At 41.4% G+C, this 25,770-nt stretch overlaps 2 protein-coding genes across 10 annotated transcripts in view; one reads left to right on the forward strand and one right to left on the reverse strand.

The window, feature by feature from the left end:
• The first annotated feature begins 368 nt into the window (after positions 1-368).
• Positions 369-21,484, forward strand: PRPF40A (pre-mRNA processing factor 40 homolog A). 6 transcript variants are annotated; one of them, XM_068686921.1, is made up of 26 exons: positions 369-734; positions 1,954-2,091; positions 4,889-4,969; positions 5,382-5,412; positions 5,610-5,632; positions 6,781-6,882; positions 6,984-7,094; positions 7,552-7,672; positions 8,946-8,970; positions 9,447-9,746; positions 10,132-10,240; positions 10,767-10,831; positions 11,455-11,619; positions 13,138-13,246; positions 13,467-13,617; positions 14,440-14,573; positions 14,820-14,934; positions 15,081-15,184; positions 15,356-15,472; positions 15,945-16,082; positions 16,201-16,296; positions 17,001-17,087; positions 17,171-17,267; positions 17,364-17,425; positions 18,708-18,842; positions 20,258-21,484. In XM_068686921.1, exons 1-26 carry the CDS (start codon positions 369-371, stop codon positions 20,348-20,350), a joined length of 3,075 nt encoding a protein of 1,024 aa, XP_068543022.1. In that variant the 3' UTR covers positions 20,351-21,484. The 6 variants fall into 6 exon arrangements, with proteins under 6 accessions (XP_068543022.1, XP_068543024.1, XP_068543025.1 ...); XM_068686923.1 differs by having other exon boundaries at positions 15,093-15,184; XM_068686924.1 differs by having other exon boundaries at positions 6,805-6,882.
• Positions 21,485-23,552: 2,068 nt separating this feature from the next.
• Positions 23,553-25,770, reverse strand: part of FMNL2 (formin like 2) — a 102,723-nt gene continuing 100,505 nt past the window's right edge. For all 4 annotated transcript variants that reach the window (XM_068686917.1, XM_068686920.1, XM_068686918.1 and 1 more), the window contains one exon: positions 23,553-25,700. In XM_068686917.1, coding sequence (XP_068543018.1) covers positions 25,591-25,700 — 110 coding nt within the window. In that variant the 3' untranslated portion in view covers positions 23,553-25,590. The remainder of the gene's footprint in view (positions 25,701-25,770) is intronic.

Consider the following 25,770-nt stretch of genomic DNA (forward strand, 5'->3'; position numbering starts at 1 on the left):
CCCGCGCGCAAGCCTTCGAGCCGGCGCATTCCATCTACCTCCTGGCGCAGGGGGGGGATCGCCCTACCCCTCCCTGCTTGCCCAATCAGGGAGAGCGTCAGCCGCGGCGGCGCTCCCCCCCTCCCTCAGACGCTGTGGTACCGCCCAGCCCCTGGTGCCCCGCTCCGCGCCCACGTGACCAGATTCCCGGCGTGCCCCGGGCTCGGCCCAGCCGCAGCTTCCCCCGCGCCCGCTCCGGCTCCGCTCCCGGGCCCGGCCCCGGCCCCGCCGCCCCCACCCGGCCCGGCCCAGCCCGGGGGCCGCCCCCGCCTCCCCCCCGCCTCCCCCCTCTCCCCTCAGGGCTCGGCGCAGCCGCTCCCGGCCGGGCCATGTCAGGCGGCGACTCCGCGGCGGCGGCGGCCGCGGCCTCCCCTCAGCCGCTGCCCTTCTCGCTGCCCAAGCCGCCCCCCCTCATGCAGCTGACGCCGGGGGACGCCGTCCGGCCCGTGGCCGCCGCCGCCGCCGACCAATCGCCCAAGGGCAGCCGGCTGGCGGGCCGCCCCGACTGGCCGGCCGGCAAGCCCGTCAGCCTGCTGGCGCCGCTGCTCCCGCCCCGCGGCGAGCCCGAGCCGCTGATGCCCTTCGGGCCCTCCTCGCGGCAGCCGCTGCGGGGCCGGCTGCTGGGCAGGTGCGGAGGGGGCAGCCTGCTCAGCCCCGCCATGCGGCCCGGCGCCGTGGACCGCGGGTCGCTGATGGTGAGTGCGGGGGGAGCGCCGGGAGGACGGGGGGAGGGGGTTTGGGGGAAGTGGGGGGGTGGGGGTGCGGCTGCCGCAGCGAAATGGCCCCTTCAGGGGGTGGGTCAGTAGTGAGTTGGAGCAGTTACCCGCAGAAATGCGCTGTGAGGCTCTGCTGTGTGCTCTGCGAGGAAGTTCCCTGGCTGTGCGGCTCCTGAAGTACTCCTAGAACAAGTATTTGCAGCCACAACTGAAGGCTCATGCTTTAATTCAAAAATTTTAAATGAATGATATCTCTTATCCGTAGCCATTTGCGTCCTTGCAGCATGACCGTATCAGGCATCGCAAGAGCAACAGAGTTTGTTTGTTTAATAAGGAGATGCTGACCACATTCACTGTAAAAACCCTTCCAGGTCTCATCCATTATAAAAACTCTTCCAGACTAGGGTATGAGGAGTGAAAGGAATGCGTGTAACTTCACAATGAGCAAAATCACTCAGAGTTGCACAGAAGAGCGTGTAGAAAGACTTACAAACCCAAGCTTAGCGTGCTCGTCTGTGCCAAGCCATAAGGTGGCACAGAGAGGCTGAAAGGCTGAGAAACCTGGGTCTGTTCAGCCTGGAGAAGAAAAGACTGAGAGGGGATCTCCTCAGTGTATATAAATATCTGAGGGGTAGGGGACAGAAGGATGTAGCCAGCCTCTTCTCAGTGGTTTGTGGGGATAGGATAAGGGGCAATGGCTGCAAGTTAGAGCACAGGAAGTTGTGCACTGACATGCAAAAGAACTTATTCACGGTGAGGGTGATGGAGCATTGGAACAGGCTGCCCAGGGAGGTTGTGGAGTCTCCTTCTCTGGAGATACTCGAGGCTTGTCTGGACGCCTGCCTGGGCAGCTTGCTCTGAGGAATCTGCTTTGGCAGGGGGGTTGGACCCGATGATCTTCCGAGGTCCCTTCCAACCCCTACAGTTCTGTGATTTGTCTGTGCCAAGTCATAAAGTGGCTTGAGAAAGGCTTGCGGAGGTTTCACTTGGATGTTGGTTTTGAAGCTTTGTTCGATCTAATATTCATGACTCTAGAGGACCTGGAAGATCAAATGCTTGCTGTCGTTACTGTTAAGCAGTATTGAGTTAAAATTGATCAAATAACTTTCAGTTCAGCATTCAGCCTCTCTTTGTTCTTAATGCATTTCTGAATTGGTGTCTTCTCACTCATTGCATTTCCTTCGTTGCTGTCTTTCAGATGGGACACCCAGGGATGCCACATTACCCGCCCATGGGAATGCACCCCATGGGGCAGAGGCCGCCGAACATGCCACCGGTTCCGCACGGTATGATGCCTCAGATGATGCCTCCCATGGGAGGACCGCCAATGGGGCAGGTAACGCATTTTTACTGTCTTTTTCTTTCTTCCCATAACGATGTCAGGTCATCCCCGCGTGTAGGTAAGTCTCAACTTAGCTTGCAGTGCTAAGGTTAATCTTTCAGGGTGTCTCATGCCACAGTTCCTGTCCGTGTGGAACACACAGAAACTCCTCTCATTATAGCAGATAACCAGGGTACTTCATTTTGCCCTTTAAGCATCAGTAGATGTAGGTATGAACCTATAAATTGAATAAAAAACTTGCTGCTGGTTTTGCATGGATTTTGGAGAAGTCAGGTTGTCATCTTAGTACATATTAGGATCGAGAAGTGTTGGTTCTTCTCGGAAGTAGAAAAGGTAGAGAACTTCGTGTTTCTTTCATTCTCGGTTATCTGCTCTGTCCAGGTGGATGAAAATTACATGGGAAAAACACTTACAACTTGAGTTTTTGCAGAATTCCTTCCAGAGTCTTAGGGAGTGATGTATAATACGCTGTTGTTGCTAGTGGAATGCGCAGTTTGACAAATAAACTTGGCCATTCACATTGACTGGTGTGAAGCTGGGTTGACAGGTACAGTAGCCAGAATCATAGCTGTGCCTTTTGCACATTTAAAGCTGTATTTTAAATAATGAAAAATCCTTTCCTGTGTGGTTTCCAATTAAACTTTGAACTTGTAAAGCAGCAGTTCTCTTGCTGGATGTAAGAAGTGCTTGTGATAGTGGTTTGCCTAAGTAGAAACTGAGGGTTTGCAAGCATCCTGGTGAGGGGATGACATGAATGGTTAACGCCTCAAGAAGAGCCCCTGAGGTCATCCTGGCCGCTCCTTGTGCTCGTTTGCAGTACCTTGGATAGAGCGTGTGCTTTGTTTTTTTTCCACTGACGCACTGAGCCTGAGAGGACTCATCAGCATGGCTTTGCAGCCTGTTAGATCTGCAAAATTAATGCAGTTTTAAAAGGTGAGGAGGACTTGACTGTTAGTATGATACCTAATGGTGTGAGCTTTTCTGTGTGTTTGTTAAAGACTTAAATAGCAATTCTGTTTTATTCCTTTGCTTAACAGGTGTTTTGGTTTGTTTACTTCTATTCCACGATTCTTACCCATGTAACGTGTGTAATGTTCTTACCCATTTCAGTGTCTAATATTTTAGTGAGCAATGTAGGTAGAGAACTGAGGAATTTTTGGTAGATGTAGAGTAAAAAGCTAAAGAAAACAGCATAGCAGAGAGGGGATTAGAGGCTTGATCATCCTGCGGCCTTGAGGGTGGAACAGGTGGAAGTGTCAGTTCATGTTGGCTTGTTTCCTTGGGTGATAACCACTTTCTCCAGTAGTTATTGGAGGTTATTTGGGAAACTTTGCAGGATGAGGTGTTTTCCTAGCTTGCCTCCTTTCTGAGGTGAGCCCCTGTAGGACAAGTGTCTCCCTGCATAGGTAATAGCAGCAGTAGTGTGGCCTCCTCTCAGCATCGGTCAGAGGAAGGAAAGCCTTTTGGAAATGAGTAGGGTCACCTCCCCAACAGATTTTTTTTTAATTTATTTTTTTACTTTGTGTGTTAGTGCCACACAGAAACAGAGCAGTGCTCAGGGTTTCTGCAGGACCTGGGCCAGGGCTTTTAAGAAGCTTGATGCTCTCAGAGCCCCCTTAGTTGGAAGCAGCAGTGGGGCAAGAGTGCTTTCTTCTCCTGCTTCTACAGGATGGCGAGGAATAGGAGGGACCGCCTTCCAGTCTTTCCTTCCTCCCTCACCCTCCCAAGAAAACCTTGTGGATTGAGGGTGGAGCAGTAGCCCTACCACATACCCTCTTTCCCCACGAGATGCAAGATGAGGAGAGTGGTAACCTGGTGCTCCCTGAAGATACGGGGGGATGGGGTCTCTTGGCCAGCCTGCCAAGGACAATAAAGGTAAAGGGGCACAATGGAAAGGATGAAGGGGGTTGACTTCTAGAGATCTGTTTGGGATCAGTGGCCAAAAAAACTGTGTTGAGGCAATACCTCGATTATATATTTTGTTCCTTTTGCCACTTATTAATAGCTTAGCAGTTCTTAGAAGTCAGGATCAGTAAAAATATATTCATAATAATGGGAAACATACAAAATATTAAATACTTTTTTTCAGTAGCGTTATCGGCTTTTCAGCATATCGGTTCAGTGCGTAACTTCTACATAACCATCCCTTTACCATCCTGAGACTGTCAGCATAAATACTTGATTCAAGGCTAACTTATCAGAGTAGCAGTTCCGTGTTTTGTATCTCATCAGATCACCCAACAAACTCAGATACGAGGCTAGACTGAAACTTTTCCTTGCTGTGGTACAGTGTTTATCCCCATTACCAAGTTCATCTTGTATATGGTTTAATATTGTATGTCTACATGAAGATTTTCATCCATGTTTTAAAAAAAAAAAAAAAAGAGTTGAGAAATTAGTGGGTTTGGTGTTTAAATTTAATAGCTCTCTTCATCTTGAAGTTATTTGCAGAAATTCATTCTTCTAGTGTCCCTGTAAAGTGTTTCTTCCTGTAATAGCTTATCACACAGATTACATACCTCATCATTTGCTGCTGTTCTTTTGTTGAAGTGGTGGTCTTTGTTAATATTACATATCAGACTTCAAAATAATTGAGATGTGTTACTCCTAATGTAAGTTTTCGTAGGAATCAGGATTCTACAGATGTAACTTACTTTTTGTTGCCAAATGCTTAGAAGGTTCATTTGTATTAAAGCAAGTGTCATGTAATTATTTGAGAACAAAGATGAGAGGCGGCATACTTAGTGTTTAAAATATCATAAAGTATATCTGAAATACTGTTTAATTATAGATGCCTGGAATGATGCAATCAGTAATGCCTGGAATGATGATGTCCCACATGTCCCAAGCTGCTATGCAGCCTACAGTTCCGGTGAGTTTAATTTCACTTTTTTGAATTTTAAAATGTCTTTGTGTCAGCTGTTTTTGTTTAGCAAGGGTATATCTTTTTTTCACAGTCCAGCTGAAGAAAACAGCAATTGCTAATTGTGATGAAGCTTTATGTAGGAGATAATTTATTTGGGAGATAAAGACAGAAATATTGGGATGATGGCAGGAGAGACCCCCGCTGTAGCTGATTTTGTGTATTGCCTTTCTGAGAAGTAGCTTGATGTTCCTAATTCAAGTCAACAGTAATAAGTGTGTGGGTGATGGGAAGCAAGGAATCCGTATTTAAGACATCAGAGCATTTTGCTGCTAGACACACTCGTTTGGATAAGTACTGTATTTATTGATTTAATTACAATTGTACTTGGTGCTTAAATATCTGCTGATTGTTTCTACAGCCAGGGGTGAACAGCATGGATGCACAAGTAGGTAAGTATAAGCTCTTTGTTACTGTTTCGAAGTATTTCACCAAAATCAGGTGAAGTACCCCAAAAAAAACCCACACACTTCTGTAAAACATAATTTAACTGTTACTGATCCCCAGAGAAATTATTTTTCTTTTAATTTTCTGTGTTTTTACCTAGGGATAAAAAAGTAACCAGCCTTTTTTGATTATTTTTTTTTAGGTGTAACGCCACCTGGAACTCAGGTAGGTAAAAATCAGAATTCTAGAAGTCTTTGATAGAAGTGTGGTGTTGCACAAACATGGCTTTTCTTTTTGTCCTCCTTTTATGGAGCTTGCTGGCCTATCTATGATTTAAGGCTTCATTAGATTATCAATTAGTAGTTAATGTTAAAATTAATAGCTTCAAATGCATTTCTTCTGCTTTGCCAAGGTTTTTATAATGCTTTCTGTGACATTAGTATTTTATTTAAAGGAATTGAGCTTGAACTTAGAAGGTGTGCTTTTCTTGTTGTTTCCATGAATTTTTGAGCTTTGGAATTAATCTTTGTCTAGTTATTCTAGTATGCAGGGCAGTTTATTTTGATTTTTTTTAGGTGTCTAGGATATAATTCACTTGCTGTTCAGATGGGTCAAAAATACCCATGTTACTTTAAAGCTGTCTCTTTTGAGTTTTAAGTTTGCCAGTGTCGGGCTACTAGGCAGTTATTCAGGGTAGAGTTGTAGCTTTGTACTGAAGGAGTGAAAGTTGTTTCAACTTTTTTTTTCTTTTAAAATCTCCCTTCTATTACAACAGCTGTTTATAAGCAGATTTTTGTCTAGTGTAATTATTAAATGAATATCAGGTATTAGATGAATATAAGTGACTATCAGTTGTCCTTCTATTTCTGAGACTTGCGTTCTGTGTAATTGACCTGTGAAAGGGTTGTTTCTTCTCAGCCATAGTCAGTAACTGAAATGGCAGATTTTCAGAACAGATTTCAGCTAAAGCTGAGTTCTGCCGCCTCTGATTTCAGTAAGTTTATGTAAGCTGTTGTTGAGAAGCATTAAGGAGGTACTCCTGAGTTCACATTGAACTCTTGAAGTCGGATTTCCTTGAAGCAAATTTTTCTTAGTTTTGAAAACATGGCATGCTTTGGGGATTATTATTTGAAGTTGCTAGGGTCTGATCCCATTAACTTTTCCTTTTCTGATGGCAATTGGCTACCTTGGATTGCTGAATGGGAGGGGGTAGAAGACTTAATAGCTTAGCACAAACTAGATTCTTGAAAACAATACCAACTTAACGTTGTTTAGATCTTGTTTTGCTGCATTTTCTTTGCTGCTGAATTATTTACTATGTTTAATATGCACGTTGAAATGAAAAACAAATAGTAACCAGAATGTCTTTTCAGAGCTCTGTTTTGTTTCGCCCTCAGACAACACATCCTGTAGTTTGTGCAGCTCAGCAAACCGCCACAACCAACAGTTCTGTTAATGAAGACCACTCTAAACAGGTTTATCTGCTTTCCACTTGTATTGCACTTTGTAGTGGCTTTTGGTAGCATCTTGGTCATCAATTATTGTTCATCATTAATGTCATATTCAAATTTCCTAGAAATCTACATGGACGGAACACAAATCACCTGATGGAAGAACATACTACTATAATACTGAAACAAAGCAGTCCACATGGGAGAAGCCAGATGATCTCAAAACACCAGCTGAGGTAAACTAAGTTCAAAGGAAAGTTACTGTATTGTGGAAGTTTGTGTGAAGGCAAGAATTTACTACATGACTACCATGCAGAATAGGTGTGTCAACTGATTTTTATCATTGGGAGCAAACTGCTAAAATTAGAAATGTTGAAAAAATGTTATATACAATTCCTTATATTGATGGAACTTAAAGCTGCGAAATGGACAGAACTAAAACAGTTCTCCTCAATGTATATGTAAATTATCCCAATCAAAAGGGTGGCATTCTTCAATATTTAGGTAAGTGATGTGTTTACATCACTAGGGAGGATTTTCCTTGGCAAGTAGATGCCTTTTATTTGTCAATCCTTAAATATTGTCAATCCTTAAATGATTTCTTGGGTTAGTGTTTATGGCTTACTTCTGGCAGTCTTAATTATAAAATATTACTGTAAACTTGATTTTATGCTTTTGGTTTTTTTCCATTAGCAATTGTTGTCAAAGTGTCCCTGGAAAGAGTACAAATCTGATTCTGGAAAGCCATACTACTATAATTCCCAAACAAAGGAATCACGCTGGGCAAAACCCAAAGAACTTGAAGATCTTGAAGGTAATGTCAACAAAGTTGAGTAAGGACAGTGACAGAGGGTTGCAAGCTGTGCGCATACACGCATGAACTATGGCAAAAGATTGTTGTCAGAGCACAGGAGTTACACTCCTGCTAGAAATAAAAACTACTGGAATTAGCTGTATGCTACAGAGTTAGTGCAGTCTGAGATTTCTATGGAGCATTCTTGTTTGCCTTGTATTTTCCTACCTCGTTTCCACCCAGTTTTCTGTAATCCCCTTAGTTCTTGCCTACTTATATAGTGGCAGCAGCAGAAGCTCCCCCTGGTGTCCTTAAACAGGAACTGAATTAGGATGTAATTGCTGTGGCTGGTTCAGGGCTATGTGCATGTTCTCATTACATTAGGTGATGCTTCATTTAAGTCTGTTGTATGATTTCACTGTTAGCCACCAATTCTTTGGAAATGTGAACTTTCGGTGGAATTTTTTAATGGGTTCTGGTTTGTGAGGGAAGACGAGAAGCAGAGGGGCTACCATAGTAATCCTCATTCACTTGGGAAAACAGGATAAAATGGTGCTGGACTCCAATAATATTATATAGCTTATAATCAAGTAGGAAATGCATTTTTTTTTGGTGTCTTGGAAGAATTTTAAGAATGGTAATATGTTTTATACTGAAAGCAGAGTGTCTACTGAAAGCCAAAACTGTGTCAGGTTTTGCTTAGGTAATTATTTCCAGTTAATTTCTCTAAAAAAAAATGAGAAACTGTTGTGGCAAAAATATATTTGTATGTTTGTATTGCCCTCTGTTGTAAAAACAGGAGGGGAGGGACACAATGTTGTCTCCTCTTTTTTTTTTTTAAACAAACATGATGATGTGCTCTCGTTCTTCACTTTTAGAACAGTTTTTTTTTGTATAGTGAGAGAAATAAGATCCTGATGAAAAAACAAAATACCAGCTGTTTATGAAATAAATATATAGAATACTACAATGAATAAACATCAATGAATGTTCGAATAAGAAAGAAGGAAAGATCTGTTTCAGTAAACGTGACATTCTGTTCTTTAAAATAGTCTGAAGTTGAAATAATTACTTTAAATTGAGGAAATCCCTTTCATATACCCTAATCTTAATTTATTGGGTTTTCTAAATGTTGTTTCAGTTGTAATTGAATTCAGTTTTCAAAGAACAGTGGTAATAAAGATACTTAAAGCTGTGCTTTTATTAAATCATGCTAACAGTGACTTTTTACCATACGTAAAACATCTTTTTTTAAAGCTGTATTTTGATTTGTTTTTTTCTTCTTCTCCTCTAGCAATGATTAAAGCAGAAGAAAACAGGTACGTTTTGAGTGTGTTACTATTGTTGTGCTTTATGTTAGGCTTCCTTTACTTCTTAAAAGTAGAATGTAGTCCTTGAATCTTAAACGTGGTCCTTGTATGGACAGGTTGCGCAGAGAAGCTGGGGATGCCCCATCCCTGGAGGTGTTCAAGGCCAGGTTGGAGAAGGCCCTGGGCAACCTGACCTAGTGGGTGGTGTCCCTGCCTATGGAAGGGGATTGGAACTGGGTGATCTTCAAGGTCCCTTCCAACCGAAGCCATTCTGTGACATCCTATGATATAATGCATAAATGCATAGTTTCAGTGAAGCCTTCCTATCTCAGAGCTGATTATTTTATGTTATTCTGAGATAAAATACTTGTAACTTGACCTAAACCTCTCCCTTCCTACTTGAACTTCTTTAAACTAGAGTTTTCTCTAAACTGTTAAGGTCTCCAGTGCTTAAATGTTACTGTTGCCTTTTCTGATACCTACAGCACCAAACCTGAGGAGTCAACTGCAGCATCATCTGCTACAGGAGAAGCAGCAAATGCAAGCACCACAGCCACAACTGCTGCGGAAACCGCAGCAGCTGTCACCACCACCACTACTGCAGCGGCAGCAGCCTCTGAAGGAGAAACTGCTGCAGCTTCTGGGACAGAAAATGAGAGTACTGCCGCAGCCACAGCAGAGGAACAGGGACAGCAAGCGACTTCTGCGCCTGCTGCACAGGAACAGAGTGCAGAAGCTGCAGCTAATGCAACAGATGATTCTTCCAAGCAAGAGGGTTCAGCAGAGTAAGTAAAATTATATAGGATTTACGGGTTTTGAACTTCTGTATTTCTTGTCAGATCTGGTTAATCTCCAGTTCTAGGTGGCCAGGCTTCTTTGACAACTAGCTGTTTCTTCAGTGAAACATGAGCACGGATCTCAGTGGCAGCAGTGAAGAATGAATAAGAAAGAGGAAGGAGTATTAAATCTATTTTTAAAAATCTAATGCCCTCTTGTCAGCCTTCCCCTAAAGCTACTATAGAGCCATTTGTGGCTCACAGCTGATAAATTTTGAATAGCTTGAAAATTTTCTGTGCGTAATGTTATACACTTACCCTATATGATTCTTCAGTGACTTTAACTTAGGAAAAAAAATGCTTAAATAGTAAAATAATTCATTTTTGTTTATAGTGCTTCTTCAAAGAAAGAGGACGATGATTCACAGCCAGTTAAAAAAACCTATACATGGAATACAAAGGAAGAAGCAAAGCAAGCATTTAAAGAACTCCTGAAAGAAAAGGTATTTCAGTTGGTTACTATTCTTAATGCTTTATAGAACTGCACAAGCTACATTTGCTAGATACAGCTAGAGGGCTTTTGTGTGTGTTTGTTTTTAAAGTCTCTCAGCATTGTAAAAGAGGACTTACATGCTAGACAAGAATCGTGGAAAAATAAATACAGTGAAAACAATGTACAGATTAAGCCTTTTTCAGAAGTACGAGTGTTTAAGTCTTGAATTTTTATCATCTTTGTTTTAAAGATGGAGGTGAAATGAGAGTAAAATGAGATTCACATTGGTTTTCCCTCAGTGTATAGAATCTGTGTTTTCTCAAGTGAGAAAAATTTCCAGGAGAATTTATTGTAGGAATAGTGATAATACCAAAGAATCTAGTTTCATTTCTCAAGTTGACTGTTAATAAAGTTTTGTAACAATTAATGTTGTCTTAAGCCCAAAATATGCAGTGCTTTTCTTTCTAAGGATTTTTGTTAAGGAAGCTCTCATTGTTAGATATTGGTGCCAAAGTAATGATGTCATGTCTTGACAGAGAGTACCATCTAATGCATCCTGGGAGCAAGCTATGAAAATGATCATTAATGATCCTAGATACAGGTACTGCTTGATTCTTTTCTCATTACATTTCTATACAAATATTATTTGAGGTAGTTTGACTTTACTGTAACTTTTTGATCGGTTTAATATATACTCGTCCACTTGTGAACATATGCCATTGTCAAGGAATGCTGTTCCTTTACTATGTAAAGCACAAGTCTTAGGTTTAATTTTTGATTTGCAGAAGATGAGGCAATTGACAGTTGTATTGTCAATTTAAATGACTTGCTTGAGAACAAAGGCATGCTTTTGACTGGAACTGAAGACTTTCTAGGTTGCTTCTTGAAATGGACGGCTGCCATAAACATTGGCAGGAAAACTGTTGCATATCAATTGTAAAAATAATATTGAAATGTGTAAACACAACCTGATAATAGGATAGTAGTTTGTTTTATTCTTAACTGCTTTTCTTTATGACTTGTTCTTACTACGTTCTTTTGAAATGATATTTCACTTCTCTTGAAGGAGAGAGAGGGCGATGACTGGCCATACAGATTAAATAGAACTTTGTCTCAAAGATTTGAATTGTTCAGATCTGTTTTATGTTTTGACTCTTTAGTTTTGTTTTTATAATTTAATTTCCTGTCTGTAATTCATATTCGTGTTTTTGTTTTTATACAAAGTGCTTTGGCAAAGTTGAGTGAAAAAAAGCAAGCCTTTAATGCTTACAAAGTTCAAACAGAAAAAGAAGAAAAAGAAGAAGCAAGATCAAAATACAAAGAAGCTAAAGAATCCTTCCAACGTTTTCTTGAAAACCATGAAAAGATGACATCCACAACAAGATACAAGTAAGATCAATCTTAAATTAAGTTCTGACTTCTGCTAACTTGGCAAGTTTATCCTTAAACGTTCCTGGCTTGCTCTTGGTAATGCTAGCCTTTGCATTTGCTCAGCCTTGAAAAAGTAAAGGAAAGTAAAAAGTAAAGGGAAGTAAAATATTTATGGGAAAAGAACTCTTCTCATTTTCACAGAATGTATTGAAGTCAGGCAAAATACGCAGGAAAGAAAGAAAAAAGAGGTAACACAGAAGGGTGGTGTACTGATTCAACCCATATGGTTGAATTTCAAATAAGTAACGGTGAACAGTAACACTGAGAGCTGTTCTGTTACATCTGCCATTAAGAACAAAGAAAGTCTGATAGCTTGTTCCTGAAGTGTGATATTGTGTAAATGCTGTCAAATTTTGGCATGTCTGGGACCAACATCCCAAGTGTTAAAATAGAAGTGTGATAGACTTGTCAGGTTATTAAGCCCATAGTAAATACCAAGCCTGCCAGAAATCCGTATTATCAAAGTTCAGTCAAATTTAAAATCTCAGTTGACAAATTGTCCAGACTCAGATTTTTTTCTTCTCTCTGAGTACTGTGTCAAGTACTTCTGAGCACTGACATCAAGCAACTTAGTGTAAGACAGGTGAATCAGCATCCTGCATTTATGCATACTGAATCTGGAGTCTGTTGGAATGTGGTCTGAGTGTAAAGCTGTGATAACTTTGTTAGATGTGTGATGTTAAGCACGTGAACAGTCCCTTCTGTGCTTTAAGCCTAGATTATCTTTAGAAGTTGCTTTCATTTGTTTGGATTGATTCTAAAGTACAATTTAATCCGGAACACTGATTGTTGGTTTCAGGTAGTAGGCATGCAGACTGGTAAGGCTTTATTCTCTCCAGAAAGTCTTGATGAAGTGTTGAGAAACAGTTGTGTGAAGTTTAAGTGACTGTAGTGGATAAACTCAATGTTGTCTGTGGTTTCTAAGTGATAAAGATTCTAGGTGAATGCAGACAACCACTTATTCTAGGTAATGTCCCACCTACAAAAAATCGGTAGATGTGTGGCTTTTAAAACTCATGTTCTTTTTTAATTTGATTTTGTTTATTGTGTGTTCTTTTTTAAGGGTTAAATCTGATAGTTATTGTGTAACATTACTGGATCTAAGGGACAGTGCAACTTTAGTCTTCTCTGTCTAGTTCACAAATAGGAAAGAAAAAAGAAAGACGTTGCAACTGCCCAAAGGGAGGTGTGTCTGATAGGCCTGTCATTGAAAATTTTCTTCAGCTGCTTTCACAGGGTGCTTACTAGAATTGTAGGTGAGCCTGGACTTTATGGAGAGGAATATTGATTTTCAACTGTTTTCATTGTTTGTAAGAGGGAAATAAAGCTGTCACAGAAGTTGTCCAAGAGAGAAATTAGGGAGATGTACAAAAGCGTTGCTGCCTATAATGTAGCTGATGTCCCGCTGTCCTGCAATAACATGTTAAATTAGTATTCACCAGTAAATTGTGGTGTGCTTTTTCTTTCTTTGTCTAGAAAAGCTGAACAAATGTTTGGGGAGATGGAAGTCTGGAATGCAATATCTGAGCGTGATCGTCTTGAAATTTATGAGGATGTCCTCTTTTTTCTGTCTAAGAAAGAGAAGGTAACTTTTGTACCTGTTGTTTGTTGTTTTTTTTTTGTTTGTTTGTTTGTTTTGACTTACCAGTAAATTAGTTTACACTCCTTGGTAAAGAGATCTTACAAGCAGCACAAATCTGTGCGTAGTTCAGGGACAGTCAAAATGCAAACAGAAGGGGGGGAATTTGTAGGAAAGAGATTGGGAGCCAAATCAGCATTGTTACATTGCTACATTTTCTCCTCAGGAACAAGCCAAACAGTTGCGAAAGAGGAATTGGGAAGCGTTAAAGAACATACTAGATAACATGGCTAATGTCACTTACTGCACTACGTGGTCAGAGGCTCAGCAGTATCTGATGGACAATCCTACGTTTGCAGAAGACGAGGAACTTCAGAGTATGTAAAAAGTCTACGCGTTTCTTCTGGATGAGGGAATGGATTTGTCTTTAGCAGTGAGGGTTCCTGGCTATGGCTTGCTCTTGTGTGGTTGGGAGCAGCTGTGACAGCTGCTGAGCAGTGCATGTAAAAGGATATGTCTTCTTTTGGCTCCTCAGAAACAACGTCAGCTTCAGAAACTGTTACTGAATAATCTGAATAATAAAGCAATGGATCCCTCTTTCATGGGGTTTAAACTACCTCAGTAGCTGTTATCCTGTGAAACTTTTGAAGGATTATTTGACAGCGTAAGCAGTGTGGCAAATACAGTGCTTCCTGCTAGACCGAGGTTCTTCTGTGTTTGCTTTCTTATAAGCAGTGATCCTTTTTTCTCTTCTGAGTAAGAAGGTTTTTTTTTTCCATTATGTTTATATCTTTGTTGTAAATAGTTTGATCCTGTTTTTTAAGAGCAGCATATGCTTCTACACAACAGCTGAAGTATTTGATGGAGTTACTGTGTTCTAACTTTTTTCCTGTGTTTGTAAGATACCTGGGATGTTAGAGGGAGATGCACAAGTGCTCATCCACAATATTTTTCTCATCAAGACTTCCGTGCTCTGTATTGGCAAAGAAAATTTAGCCCGGTTGCCAGATTGGAGGGGAGGAGGGTTGGTGGTTTTGCTGCTGCACAGGTCTTTAATATATTTCAGTGGTCAATGAATTTTCACCTCACTCCATTAATAGTAAAAATTGGCAACAGTTATCTCTTAAGACTTTTCTTACAGTTACTGAGTAGCAGTACTTAATTTTTACTCTTAATGCTCTGTTGTTACCTGTTCCTAGATATGGATAAGGAAGATGCGCTGATCTGTTTTGAAGAACATATCAGGGCACTGGAAAAAGAGGAGGAAGAAGAAAAACAGAAAAGCTTGCTTAGAGAAAGAAGGCGGCAGCGTAAAAATAGAGAATCTTTCCAGGTTGGTGGACTTCATTTTTCTGTCCTAGGATTTCATAGGATAGGCTATGGGTACATATAATGAATTGAATATCAGAGGTGCACCACTTTGTGATGTAATAAATCTGTTTGCCAGAAACTGTGAGAATATGGAAAATTAAAAATTTAATGAATACGGAAATCCAGTTGTCAGGAGTATTCATTTCAGCTCTTAGCAAAGTCGGAAGTATAAGTGATGATGAATTTCCAATTTGCTTGTATTTTACAGATATTTTTAGATGAACTTCATGAGCATGGACAATTACATTCAATGTCCTCTTGGATGGAGTTGTACCCAACCATAAGCTCTGACATCAGATTCACTAATATGCTTGGTCAACCTGGTAAGAATTCTTTCCTTCCAACCCTGTAAAAAGTAAGTTGTGAAGCTCTTAATCTTGGGGCTGAGTAAAGCAGGGTTGTTTGTATGTTTTCTAATTTTTTTAAAAAATGCAGCTCTTTTATTAGAGCTAGCTTTTGACTTATTTAGTTTTTTCATCAGGATCAACAGCACTCGATCTTTTCAAGTTCTATGTTGAAGACTTAAAAGCACGTTACCATGATGAGAAGAAGATAATAAAAGACATCTTAAAGGTGAGAGGGGAAAACGCCCCATTATGTTGTTTCTCTTCTAATGCCAAATATCTCTTTCAAGTAAAATCTTTGCTACCAGGAGGTAGGATTTTACTTTGTGTTAATGTCGTGTATGTCGTCACTAATGTGAGAATTCCTTACTTACCTGATGCAAAGGAATTTTTTTTACAGGATAAAGGATTTGTGGTTGAAGTGAACACTTCTTTTGAAGACTTTGTTACGGTCATCAGTTCAACTAAACGAGCTACAACTTTAGATGCAGGAAATATCAAGCTGGCTTTCAATAGTGTAAGTATTAACATATAGGAATGTTCCAAAATTATAATAAGAATTGGCACTTATTTTCACTGTATTGTTATTACTGCTGTCGCAACATTTAAGAAAAAGGCTGTGTTTTAGAGCCACTTATCCTGTAACAGTTCCAAGAAGGTTTTTTACCTGAAACCATCAGCTTTTCATCTTGAGAAAAGTGAAACACTTCAGTAGGAATTCAGTAACGTTACCGTGCTTATTTGTAATTTTTCTTGTTAAGGGGTTTTCATGCATTTCTGTCAGTCTGGCTTGCATCAGGTATTAAATATATTTTAGGTTCTGTTTGAGAAACACTTGCACACTTTAAAGTAGCGGGTAGGTGCAAATGACAAATAGAAAACTCAAAAGGTAAACTGTCATTGGGCTTTCCAAAAATAGCATGAAACTGAATTATTAATCTTCCATTTTGATATTTTTCAAATAATCTCACAACTTTAATTTATTATAGCTGCTAGAAAAGGCAGAAGCCCGTGAAAGAGAGAGGGAAAAAGAAGAAGCTCGTAAAATGAAGCGGAAAGAGTCTGCCTTCAAGAGTATGCTGAAACAAGCTACTCCTCCGATTGAATTGGATGCTGTCTGGGAAGATGTATGTATTGTCACTTAGCTATGAAAGTCTTTCCAAATATATTTAACAGGCTGTTGTATGTTAGCACTTCTGAATGGCCATATTTCATGTTAGTAATTCATTGCTGTTTTTCTTACAGATCAGAGATAGATTTGTGAAAGAGCCAGCATTTGAAGACATCACTCTAGAGTCTGAAAGAAAAAGAATATTTAAAGATTTCATGCATGTACTAGAGGTAATTACTTTGTTTTTTCCTGATTAGAGAATATACCGAAAAAAATCTTACCTGATTGTCTCCCTTTCCACATAATTCAAGAGACAGACCTTCTGCATTTCCCAAAAGGATGGATGTTACAACCTCATTTTGAAAATGAAGCACTGAAGAAACATGTTACTATTTGATATGTAATTGTTCTTTTAATCTGCTTCCCTGCAAGAATTTTCAAAAGTTAACTAAAAGCAACATTTACTGTGGGTTTTTTAACTGTTCTTGTTGAAAAAGGTGTTGTCTTTTTCTAGACAGTGTGAGATAGGAGTTTGAAACACCTACACTTTATGGGTTTTGTTTCACTTTCTGGAGCTTAAGAGACTTTAAAATGGCTTAATTTCAGAATTTCAAATCTTGCAAAGCAAGGTATGCAGTATATTCTAGGCCAACTTGAACAAGTACTTGGATGCATTGAAACAAGGGTAGAGGTGATGGGAGCTGTGTGCATCCGTGCCTGAAGCTAGCTGTGTGTTTCCTTGCTCCTAAGCGCTTGTTACTACAACTTTAATATGGCAGTACTGGTAATGGTGTATAATTTTTTGACACAAAAAGTGCTTGATTATCTTTAATCACTGCTAGCTTTAGGTGCCTTGTGGATGATGAGAGATGTCATTAGTTTCTTGCTGTGCCCTGTAGATCAATTCTAACATTTGCCTTTTCGTGTACTCTAGCACGAGTGTCAGCACCATCATTCAAAGAACAAGAAACATTCTAAAAAGTCTAAAAAACATCACAGGAAGCGGTCTCGCTCTCGTTCGGTAAGGCGTTTGTTGTAAAACCTACTCCTGTAATTAATTACTTGGAATGCTGTCTTCTTGCTAACCCCATTTTTTGTATCAAGGGCTCAGAGTCTGAGGATGATGATAGTCATTCAAAGAAGAAAAGGCAACGGTCAGAATCTAGATCTGTGTCTGAGCGTTCTTCCAGTGCAGAATCTGGTATGAGACTTTTTTCTTTGCTTTAAAATTAGTGTTACTCTGTTATGGCTGGGTAATTGTAATCTTACCTTTTCTTTTTTCTCCATATGTTTGCAGAGAGAAGTTACAAGAAGTCAAAAAAGCACAAGAAAAAGAGCAAGAAGAGAAGACATAAGTCTGTAAGTGCAACTAGTTTTTTTTGAGCTAGGTTAAGGGACAACTTGACGCCTTACAGTTTTAGCAATCCTTTTTTAGGTATTTGATCACCAGCTGTCTTTACAGTAAGCATTCTGTGAGATCAGACAGGGTGATGGTATAATAGTCACTTTGTTACATACACATTAATATTAAAGTACTTAAAACCCCAAAATCGGGGGGGGGGGGTAACTGCAACTAATCAAGGGAGTATGAAGGACTTACTAGTAGCCTGCTAATTGTTGTTTATCATCATGGCAAGTCTTGGCGTTGGCTTTTACCGTGGAGCGCTCTATAAAATCCCTGCCATCTTTTCCTTTTGCCTTTTGCTAAGCAACATTCCTTCGTTCCTTCTGTCTGCTTGGGTATCAGGGTTGGGTTAGAAGCTCTGACATCAGAAGTGCTGGAGCATCAAAACAACCTAAAGAGCAGAAAGCTTTTTGTTCACTCTGTATCAGTTGAGGCCAAAGAATATTTTTGGGTAAAATATTTGGGTGTTGGGTAAAGAAAGAAGTTGGTGTCTCTGGAGTCCTTGTTGCTGCAGAGCTTTTTGAAACTGATCTATTCTTTTGTTTCGGTAAGTTCTGAGCAGTTAGCTGTGCCCTTCAATAGACAGCATCCACAAAAAGCGGGGATACTGATTGTTAGGCACTGAGTAACACGTTAGTACTAATGGATAACAACACAGACAGGTTCACATAAGCTTAGTAACACTGGGATGAAGCAGAATGAAAGCACGGTTGCAGCACCTAATCCCTTAGTCCAATAAAAGCCCAGCAGCATTAAAGCAGTCAAATACGGCAAAGCAACTGTGTTAGCAGAAAAAAATGTGTACCAGCCTTCACCCTTTCCAGAGATCACAGAATCACAGAATGTCAGGGACTGGAAGGGGCCTTGAAAGATCACCTAGTCCAATCCCCCTGCCAGAGCAGGAAAAAATCTTGTTAAATGAATGGCATTTGTGTATGGAAGAGATTATTGTATGGCACCCAGCGTGCTCTGTCTTAGCATGCATTGAAAATGGTAAATGGTTTTTCTTAAAACTCTCTCCTTTTCTTTTCAAATCACTTTAGTAATGTGATTTGAAATGACTTGTTTCTGCCCTGGTTAATAGGATGTGTTAAACTAGTAACCGCTTCAAGCAGTTTCTTTCTAATATGGCCTATGTTAAAATGAAGTCAGACTTCTCTGAAGTGTTGGTATTCTGTAAACTAATATCTAACACAGTTAATATTAATATTTAATATTTTCCCTTTGTTTACAAAGGATTCACCAGAATCAGATATTGAACGAGACAAAGACAAAAAAGAAAGAGAGAGAGAAAGTGAAAAGGATAGAGCTAGACAAAGATCTGAATCAAAACATAAATCTCCGACTAAAAAACGACCTGGAAAAGATTCTGTAAGCTTTCTTATTTCCTTCTTATGTAAATGCCTTTGGGCTTTATGTATCAGTGGGTTGCTGTAGTATGCAATTTTAAAGGGTCATAAAAGGTTTACCTTTAAGTAAGGTGCTAAAGCTTTATTTATGTTCCCACTCCATATATAAAAGGACCGAATGTTCAGCCAAAGCTGAGCCATGCAGACTCTGTGCCCTCACTTAGTGTTTAGTTATTGATGTGTGAAATTATTTGGCTAAATGCTGTTTGTTGCTGGTGATGTAAAGTGTGAATGAGGCACGTTATTTTATAGACCGTACTGGAGCACAGTCCATACTGTGACAAAGTGCTATTTATGATTAGACTGCCTTTCTGTTTTTCCATCCAATTTGCCAAATTGATCTCAAAGGAAAATGAGCAGCACAGCTGGGTAAAGCTCTGACTGATCGTGGGGCTCTTCCATTCTAAAATTTTAGTCCTCTTGTCACTGTTCAGGTAGCAATTGCTGTGCTGAGTGGTGCTAGCCTGATACTGGAAGAAAATCTAAATCCTTGCGCTTCTCAAGCTGGAAAATTGTACAGCAGTGTACTCGTAACTGGGATCTTGCTCTCTGCTGTGGTGGTTCTGCATGGAACTGGTTTTGGAAGGTGTTTAGGACAGTGTTTTCAAAGACGTGCAAACATTTCCTAATGAAAAATAATTGGAGGGGGGAGGAATCAGCTTCTTGGGGTGTCTTTGTGGGAATCATCTTCCGTGCTGTGGTTAGCTGGATGGTGCTGATGGCGCTGTCCTTCTGGATAGCGCCCCACGTGCTCTGCCTCCCCTGGGGAGGTGGGAGGGCAGATGGCTGCTCTCTGCATTATCTCCTTAAAATAAGCTGCTTTGGCCTCATCTGAACGCCGCTGAAAAAACCAATTATGTGGCTGAATGCGAACGTGAACTCAGGTGTGATTAAGTGGTCACTGTCTACTGGAGGACCTCAGCTTAGCTTGCAATGTCCCTCTTTCCCTCCCCGCCTCTTGTTGTGACTGCTGCTGCCTGAACGCCCTGCGAGAGAGGCACTGAGCAGCTCGCGGGGCTTTGAGCAGCGCGCTGGGACCGTGAGGAGGTGGCTTAAACACTGCAGGGCTTACAGGCATCAGGGGGCACCAGAAACACTGCTCTTGAATGTGTTTTATCAGTAAGGTGTCTGTAGAGAAGTCCTGCTGGAAAATCCTGTGCAGAAACAACTGTGGACATGTGTGTGCTGTACAGGATAGGTTCTGGGGGGTTCTCGTGCTCAGAGAGCCTGGGCTTCAGCTGGGAGCCTCGGTGCAGAGCGTTCCCTAATGTGCTGCATTGGGGTTAGGAGGCTAACGGGGGGCCCCTGCTGTGCCTCAGCCAGAGAACAAAGCGTGGAAAATAAATCACTCACCATTAGCCTTCTTTCTCTCTGCAGGGTAACTGGGATACTTCAGGCAGTGAACTGAGCGAAGGGGAGCTGGAAAAACAGAGGCGGACTCTTTTGGAACAACTGGATGAAGATCAATGAGAACGTTATTTATACCAAATATGTTTACATTGTGGCATAATAAAAGAAACCAATGTCTGATTCAGGATGTGGGTTCTGATATCCTGAGTTCCATTGTTGGAATAACAGTGGGTTTTAATCTGACCACCTAAATACATTCAAGTACTATTATTACGGGCATCAAATCTAGAAAAGTGAACAAAATTCTGAGTTACAAGTTGAATGTCTGTCCTTGACCTGCTAGGCAGAATGTGTGTTCTGCTCGCCATGGAGAGAGCCCTTTGAAGGGAACAACACGGTGGAAGGCATTTCAGTTCTTGCTGGATCTTGTCTGCAGGCTAAGGAAAGTGTTGGCACCTTTCTAGCAAAGCATCTCCTAAGTACGGTCCTTCCTAGAAAGGTAGTAACACTGTCTCTCCTGGCCAATGTAGGCAGGTAAAATTTCGTTTTTTAGAAAGATTTTTAATATAGTTTCTTGTGGCTTAATTTGTCTTACGAATTTGGTTTTATTTTTGAAAGGGGAAGGCAATGGAAGGGGAGTAATGAATCCCTTTCTTCATCTTTACTGCAAAAATAATCAGATCTTGGAATTGGTTTTTTGTGAACTACATTCCTGGCCAAACCAATTTTGAGCATTTATGTGAAGCAGCAGACCTGACGTCCTGGCTGAGATTCACGTCTAAGTCTCATCTCCAAGCGAATGTTTATGGTAAATAAAATGCAGATGTGGCCGACAAACGCAGTGGGTGCTTCAGTGCAGTGCCGGCAGAGGGTGCTGCTGCTCGCAGCTGCCCTTTGTATTAGTGTAAAACCTGATTCAGAACGGCTGCAGCTGTTTCAGCATTTATCTGCACGTTAAAATCTTAAACGAAATAAAAATCCTGTAAATTAATTTCAGTATGTTGCCTTAAGAACCTGCTGAAGAATGTACCACCGGGTTTTCAGTAGCAGCTGCAGTATCCGTGTCTAGAAGCTCAGTGTGTGCTAAACCCTTCCTTAAAAAGGGAAAAGGAAGAAGCTTGAGCTCCATCTCCTTTCTGATTGCTCTTAGGAAAGTTCAGCGACAAGCAGTGACTGCTGTGGTACACATTCTGAAACGTTTGATTCGAATATTTTTGTACATTTTTATCAATTATTAAACCTTGTCTCCTAGTGTGTACTAGTATTTATTTCTAGTTTTAAATACTGTGTACAGCTCTGATAAATTGCTATCTTCTGGTTCTTGGATTTAAGCAATGTATGCTCACACAAAGATACTTGAAGGCTGTATTTAGAGTTTAGCTCTGTTTTCAGTGCATTTTTTCCTAATGTATGACAGCTGTTACTCGTGCAAAAATAACCCCAAAGGTCCAATTCATGCAGCGCATTTTCTTGCTAGGGTGGTTACGTGACTCAGGCTTCTTAAGAATACTGCTCGAGATCAGAATTAGTCATTTGAAATGCAAAATGCTGGAGACAGCTGATCTATTTAGCAGGAAATAACTTTTTTTAACTGTGATCATTTGGTATGGAGATGAGGGTCAGTCCAGGGCCTGTTGTGGTATTGCTGCTTTCCAGCTGAGCATTAATTGCTCATCCCCCACTCACTGCCCATCACTTAAATAAATGCAGGGGTTTGGGCAGCAGGATGTGTGGTATTTCCTTCATTACGGTGAAATGGTTGTGTCAAATCTGGGAAGCTGCAGCCTGAAACGTTGGCAGGGGCTTTGCTCCAGGCCGCTCCCCGGCAGCATGAAGCAGAGAGGGAACTCGATGCTCCCAGGGCTGCGCGCGGTCAGCAGCAACTTCACCCACGTATTTTGTTACCCTTGTAAGCTCACTTCCCTGGATTTGTATTTTTAAGATGGAAATGTGTAAATAGTGGAACAGGCAGCAATGCCCAAGTGAAAAAAATAAACTGCAAATGATTTCTAGAACATGAGGTTAGCTGAAAATCTTGTCTTACACTGGCTTTACATTGATATAGATGCAGGATGGGGAAATGCAGGGGGAACGGATTTAGGGTTTGGTCATAATGGTTTGCAAACACAGAACTTGTGTACAGTATTTTGCTAATGCCTTGCATTTGCTGAACTTACATAAGGAAAATGTGTTTCTAAGAAAATACTGCTTTTAAAAAGGTTTGCCTTTATTTTTCCATTAAAAAAAATAATTAAAAAATCAAATGTTTTTTTTTACGTCTCTTAATCAGATCTTCCAAAAAAAAAAATCTTAAAACGAGGCTTTTAAAAAATAATCCTGGTAAGGCATAATTTCATTTTAAGGGAAATGACAAGACTTTTTAAGTGGGCATTTTGTTTTGTTTCATTTTTCCCTCCTTTTCTGTGGCCTCACCCCTTTGCTGGCCTGTCCAGGCTGCAGTGGCGATCCCCTGCCTGTGCCTCCCCGCTGGGCAGCACGAAGATGCTCTGCGTTCAAATGCTTCATTTCTGCCTTGAACTTTAAAGGATTTTAGCAAAAGCAGTTATTTTTAAATGTTAAGGGTACCTATGATGATGTTTAACTTTGTGTTTGACTTGCTCTGCTTTGCTGCCGTCCTGAAGGCAACCGACCCTCGGAGCCGCCTGGGGGCCGGGGCTGGCAGCCCCATGCTCCCCCCCCACATTCCGCTGTATTTATTTTGTTAAACCTTCTAAAATTAAATCTGAATTTTGGCTAAAATATGAAGTTTGTCTCTTTTAGTTTAGGCCTTTAATAGTGTTTTTTTTGTGTGTTTTGCTAGCCAAACTCTTTCCACCCCTGACTGGTGATTATTGGCAGTTGCTGCAGAGCGGCTGCTGGGGGCACGGCCGTGTTCCTGTGCTGGGTGTTTCCCACCGCAGGCTGTGTCGTGCAGGGACCTGGGGCCTTGGGCAAGGCCGTAGTGAAGCACAAGACGAGTATTTGAGGTGCTGGGGCCGGTGGGCAGCAGCGTTGCACATTCAATGGGCGTTGCATGAGTTGGGTGCTGCTGGGGGCACCCACTGCAAGAGGAGGCTCTGCCTGGGCGGGATGGTGGCAGGGGAGGGCGAACTGGCCTCGGTGCTTCACTTCCAGCCTTGTCCAGACTCCAACCGCCCCAAAGAACCACTCTTCCTTCCTTCTTTGTCCTTTTTCTTTTTAAAACCCAGCCCTGAGCTGAAGCCAGATGTAGGCTGCAGCGCACCGTGGCTGTGCCCACCGGCAGCACCAGGAGCAGGGGCACTGAACAGCTCACACAGCCCAAAAAGCCAGGATTGCGGGCTAGTAGTGTAAATAGTTTATTTGATCTTATGCCAGGAACAGACCAGGAAAGTAACATGAACTGCTTTTATAAAACATTTCTAATATTGCTAAGAAGCAGGTCTATTACTAGAAAAATATTAAAGAGAACATGCCAGCGTTAGAGTCCAGTTGAATGAGAATTTTTGTCTGAAGTTTAAAATAATACCTTTGAGCTCAAGAATATGAAAGCTACTGGTTTCAACCATTTGACTACCAATTTATTAAATTAATTGCCAGATTTTTTACACAGATTCAAACACTCTTCTGTCACGAGCAGTGAAGAAAGAGGCCATGTGGCATGTTCTCTTTAGCATGTCAAGTACATGTTGCTGTAAATGCAAGAAGGTGGCAGTTTTAAAGTAAACTTCCTGTAAATAGGTAAGCAGAGGTCAATGTGGTAACTGAGCCCCAAACTGTCCATTTAGTTAAATATAAAAACAAAAACTATAAGTTAAAATAACATTCAGATTGTATAGCACAGGCTGATGCATTTTTTTAAACAATATTTACAATATTACCCAGAGGCTAAAGTGGGAATAAAAGAGAAGTGTAAAAACCATAAAAAACTGCACCAATTTTGTAGCAAAATATCTGTACATTTAAAAACAGATTATCATATAACTACACATTATCCGAGGAAAATGGGACCTTCACCAGTGGTTCACATAAGCACAACGTAAAAGAAAAGAAATTCAGTGGTTAAATACTATACAATAAATTTTACAATTAACATATTGATGCATCGATACCAGGAAAGGTAAGCTGTAAGCAAAATGTATCTTGGAAAGTACAACTTGATCTGCAGTCCAGTTCTTCACGTCTGAGAAAATCGAGTGCCCGGCCGGCACGGAGCGCTGCGTCCCGTTACTCTGGGGTACTGGGGCAAACTGGCAGCGGGGCGTGCACAGCGCAGCTCCCGTCCCTTTTGAAGCTTTGGAAATGCAATGTGGAACCCGTCTGGAGTGGTACTGAACAGATGAACCCAACAAACGAACCTTAGGACTTAATTTGAACTCGATTGTCGAAGGACGCCGGGGGGGTTACAACGTAGATGCGAACTGGGGTGTAAGGGGATGTTAATCCTACACAGCAGGGCACGGGATGAGTTCTCTGTGCTAGTAACTGAACTGGAATGGTCCTCAGAAGCCTAATACTGATTACTGAGATGTTAATACCTTAGTGCTAATTAATAAATACACTGTTACTCAAAAGCTGCCCCTATCTGAAGAGCACAGTAACTGCCGCAGCCACCATTCTCCTGTGCATTGGCAATGCGTTTGTCCCCGCAAGTATCCCGCATGCCTCAGCCCCGCATTGCACACCGCCAAAATCAGAATCCTAAGGAGAAGAACAGTGTTCGTTTGTTACTAATCGTGTGATCGCTGACCTACGTGTTCCCACGTCCTACCTACAGTGCTGTGGAGTCTGTGTATGGTGGAAAAAGGAACGGGTCTTCTCGTCATCATCTCCCTATTACATACAGAAAAAGCCCTTAAGTGTTTGTTTCTTTTTAAAAAAAAAGAAAAAGCCAATAAGTGCATCTGAAGCCAAGGTAAATCCCTCAGCTGACAGCGCAGGAATGCGTTTCCGAGCTCAGGGAGCTCTCCGCAGAGCACATCCCGGTACCACCTGTTCACAACCAGTCGGGATCCAGGTACGGTCGACAGACGGCCGCTAAACTTTTATATAATCAAACCAAACCAAACACCCGAAACCAACACATATTTTACATTTTGGTTAAAAATACTGAGTAACGTATTGGTGTAAAAAGATACCCAATCAAATCAAGTCCTATTGCTTTGATTAATTTGAGCAGGTACTTCAGTTTTAGGCACTTGTTAGCTACAGCTGAGTGGAGAGCCCATCGCTGACGTTCCTATGCATTTTCTAGGTCTCTGAGCCCTTTGGAAAGTACCGTGACCGGTCCCAAGGCTGTCGGAAAGCGGCAGAGCACACAGTTCACGTGGACAAGGTATCGCTCGAGCACCCCCTCGGCTTTGCAGGCGCAGGTCTCCAGCTCACATGGTTATTTCAGCACCGTTTGCAGAGCGCAAGTTCTGATCATCGAAGCGCCGCCGGACGCTTCTCCTCACCGCATCGGCCCGTCGGTACGGCTGGTTTCTAAGATCTGCGGAGAGGAAAGCGGCCGCCGTGAGCACAGGGGTCTCGCCCCCAGGGCACACACACGCACACACACC

Source organism: Anas acuta, chromosome 6 (genome assembly GCF_963932015.1).
Source record: "Anas acuta chromosome 6, bAnaAcu1.1, whole genome shotgun sequence".
Classification (NCBI taxonomy): domain Eukaryota; kingdom Metazoa; phylum Chordata; class Aves; order Anseriformes; family Anatidae; genus Anas; species Anas acuta.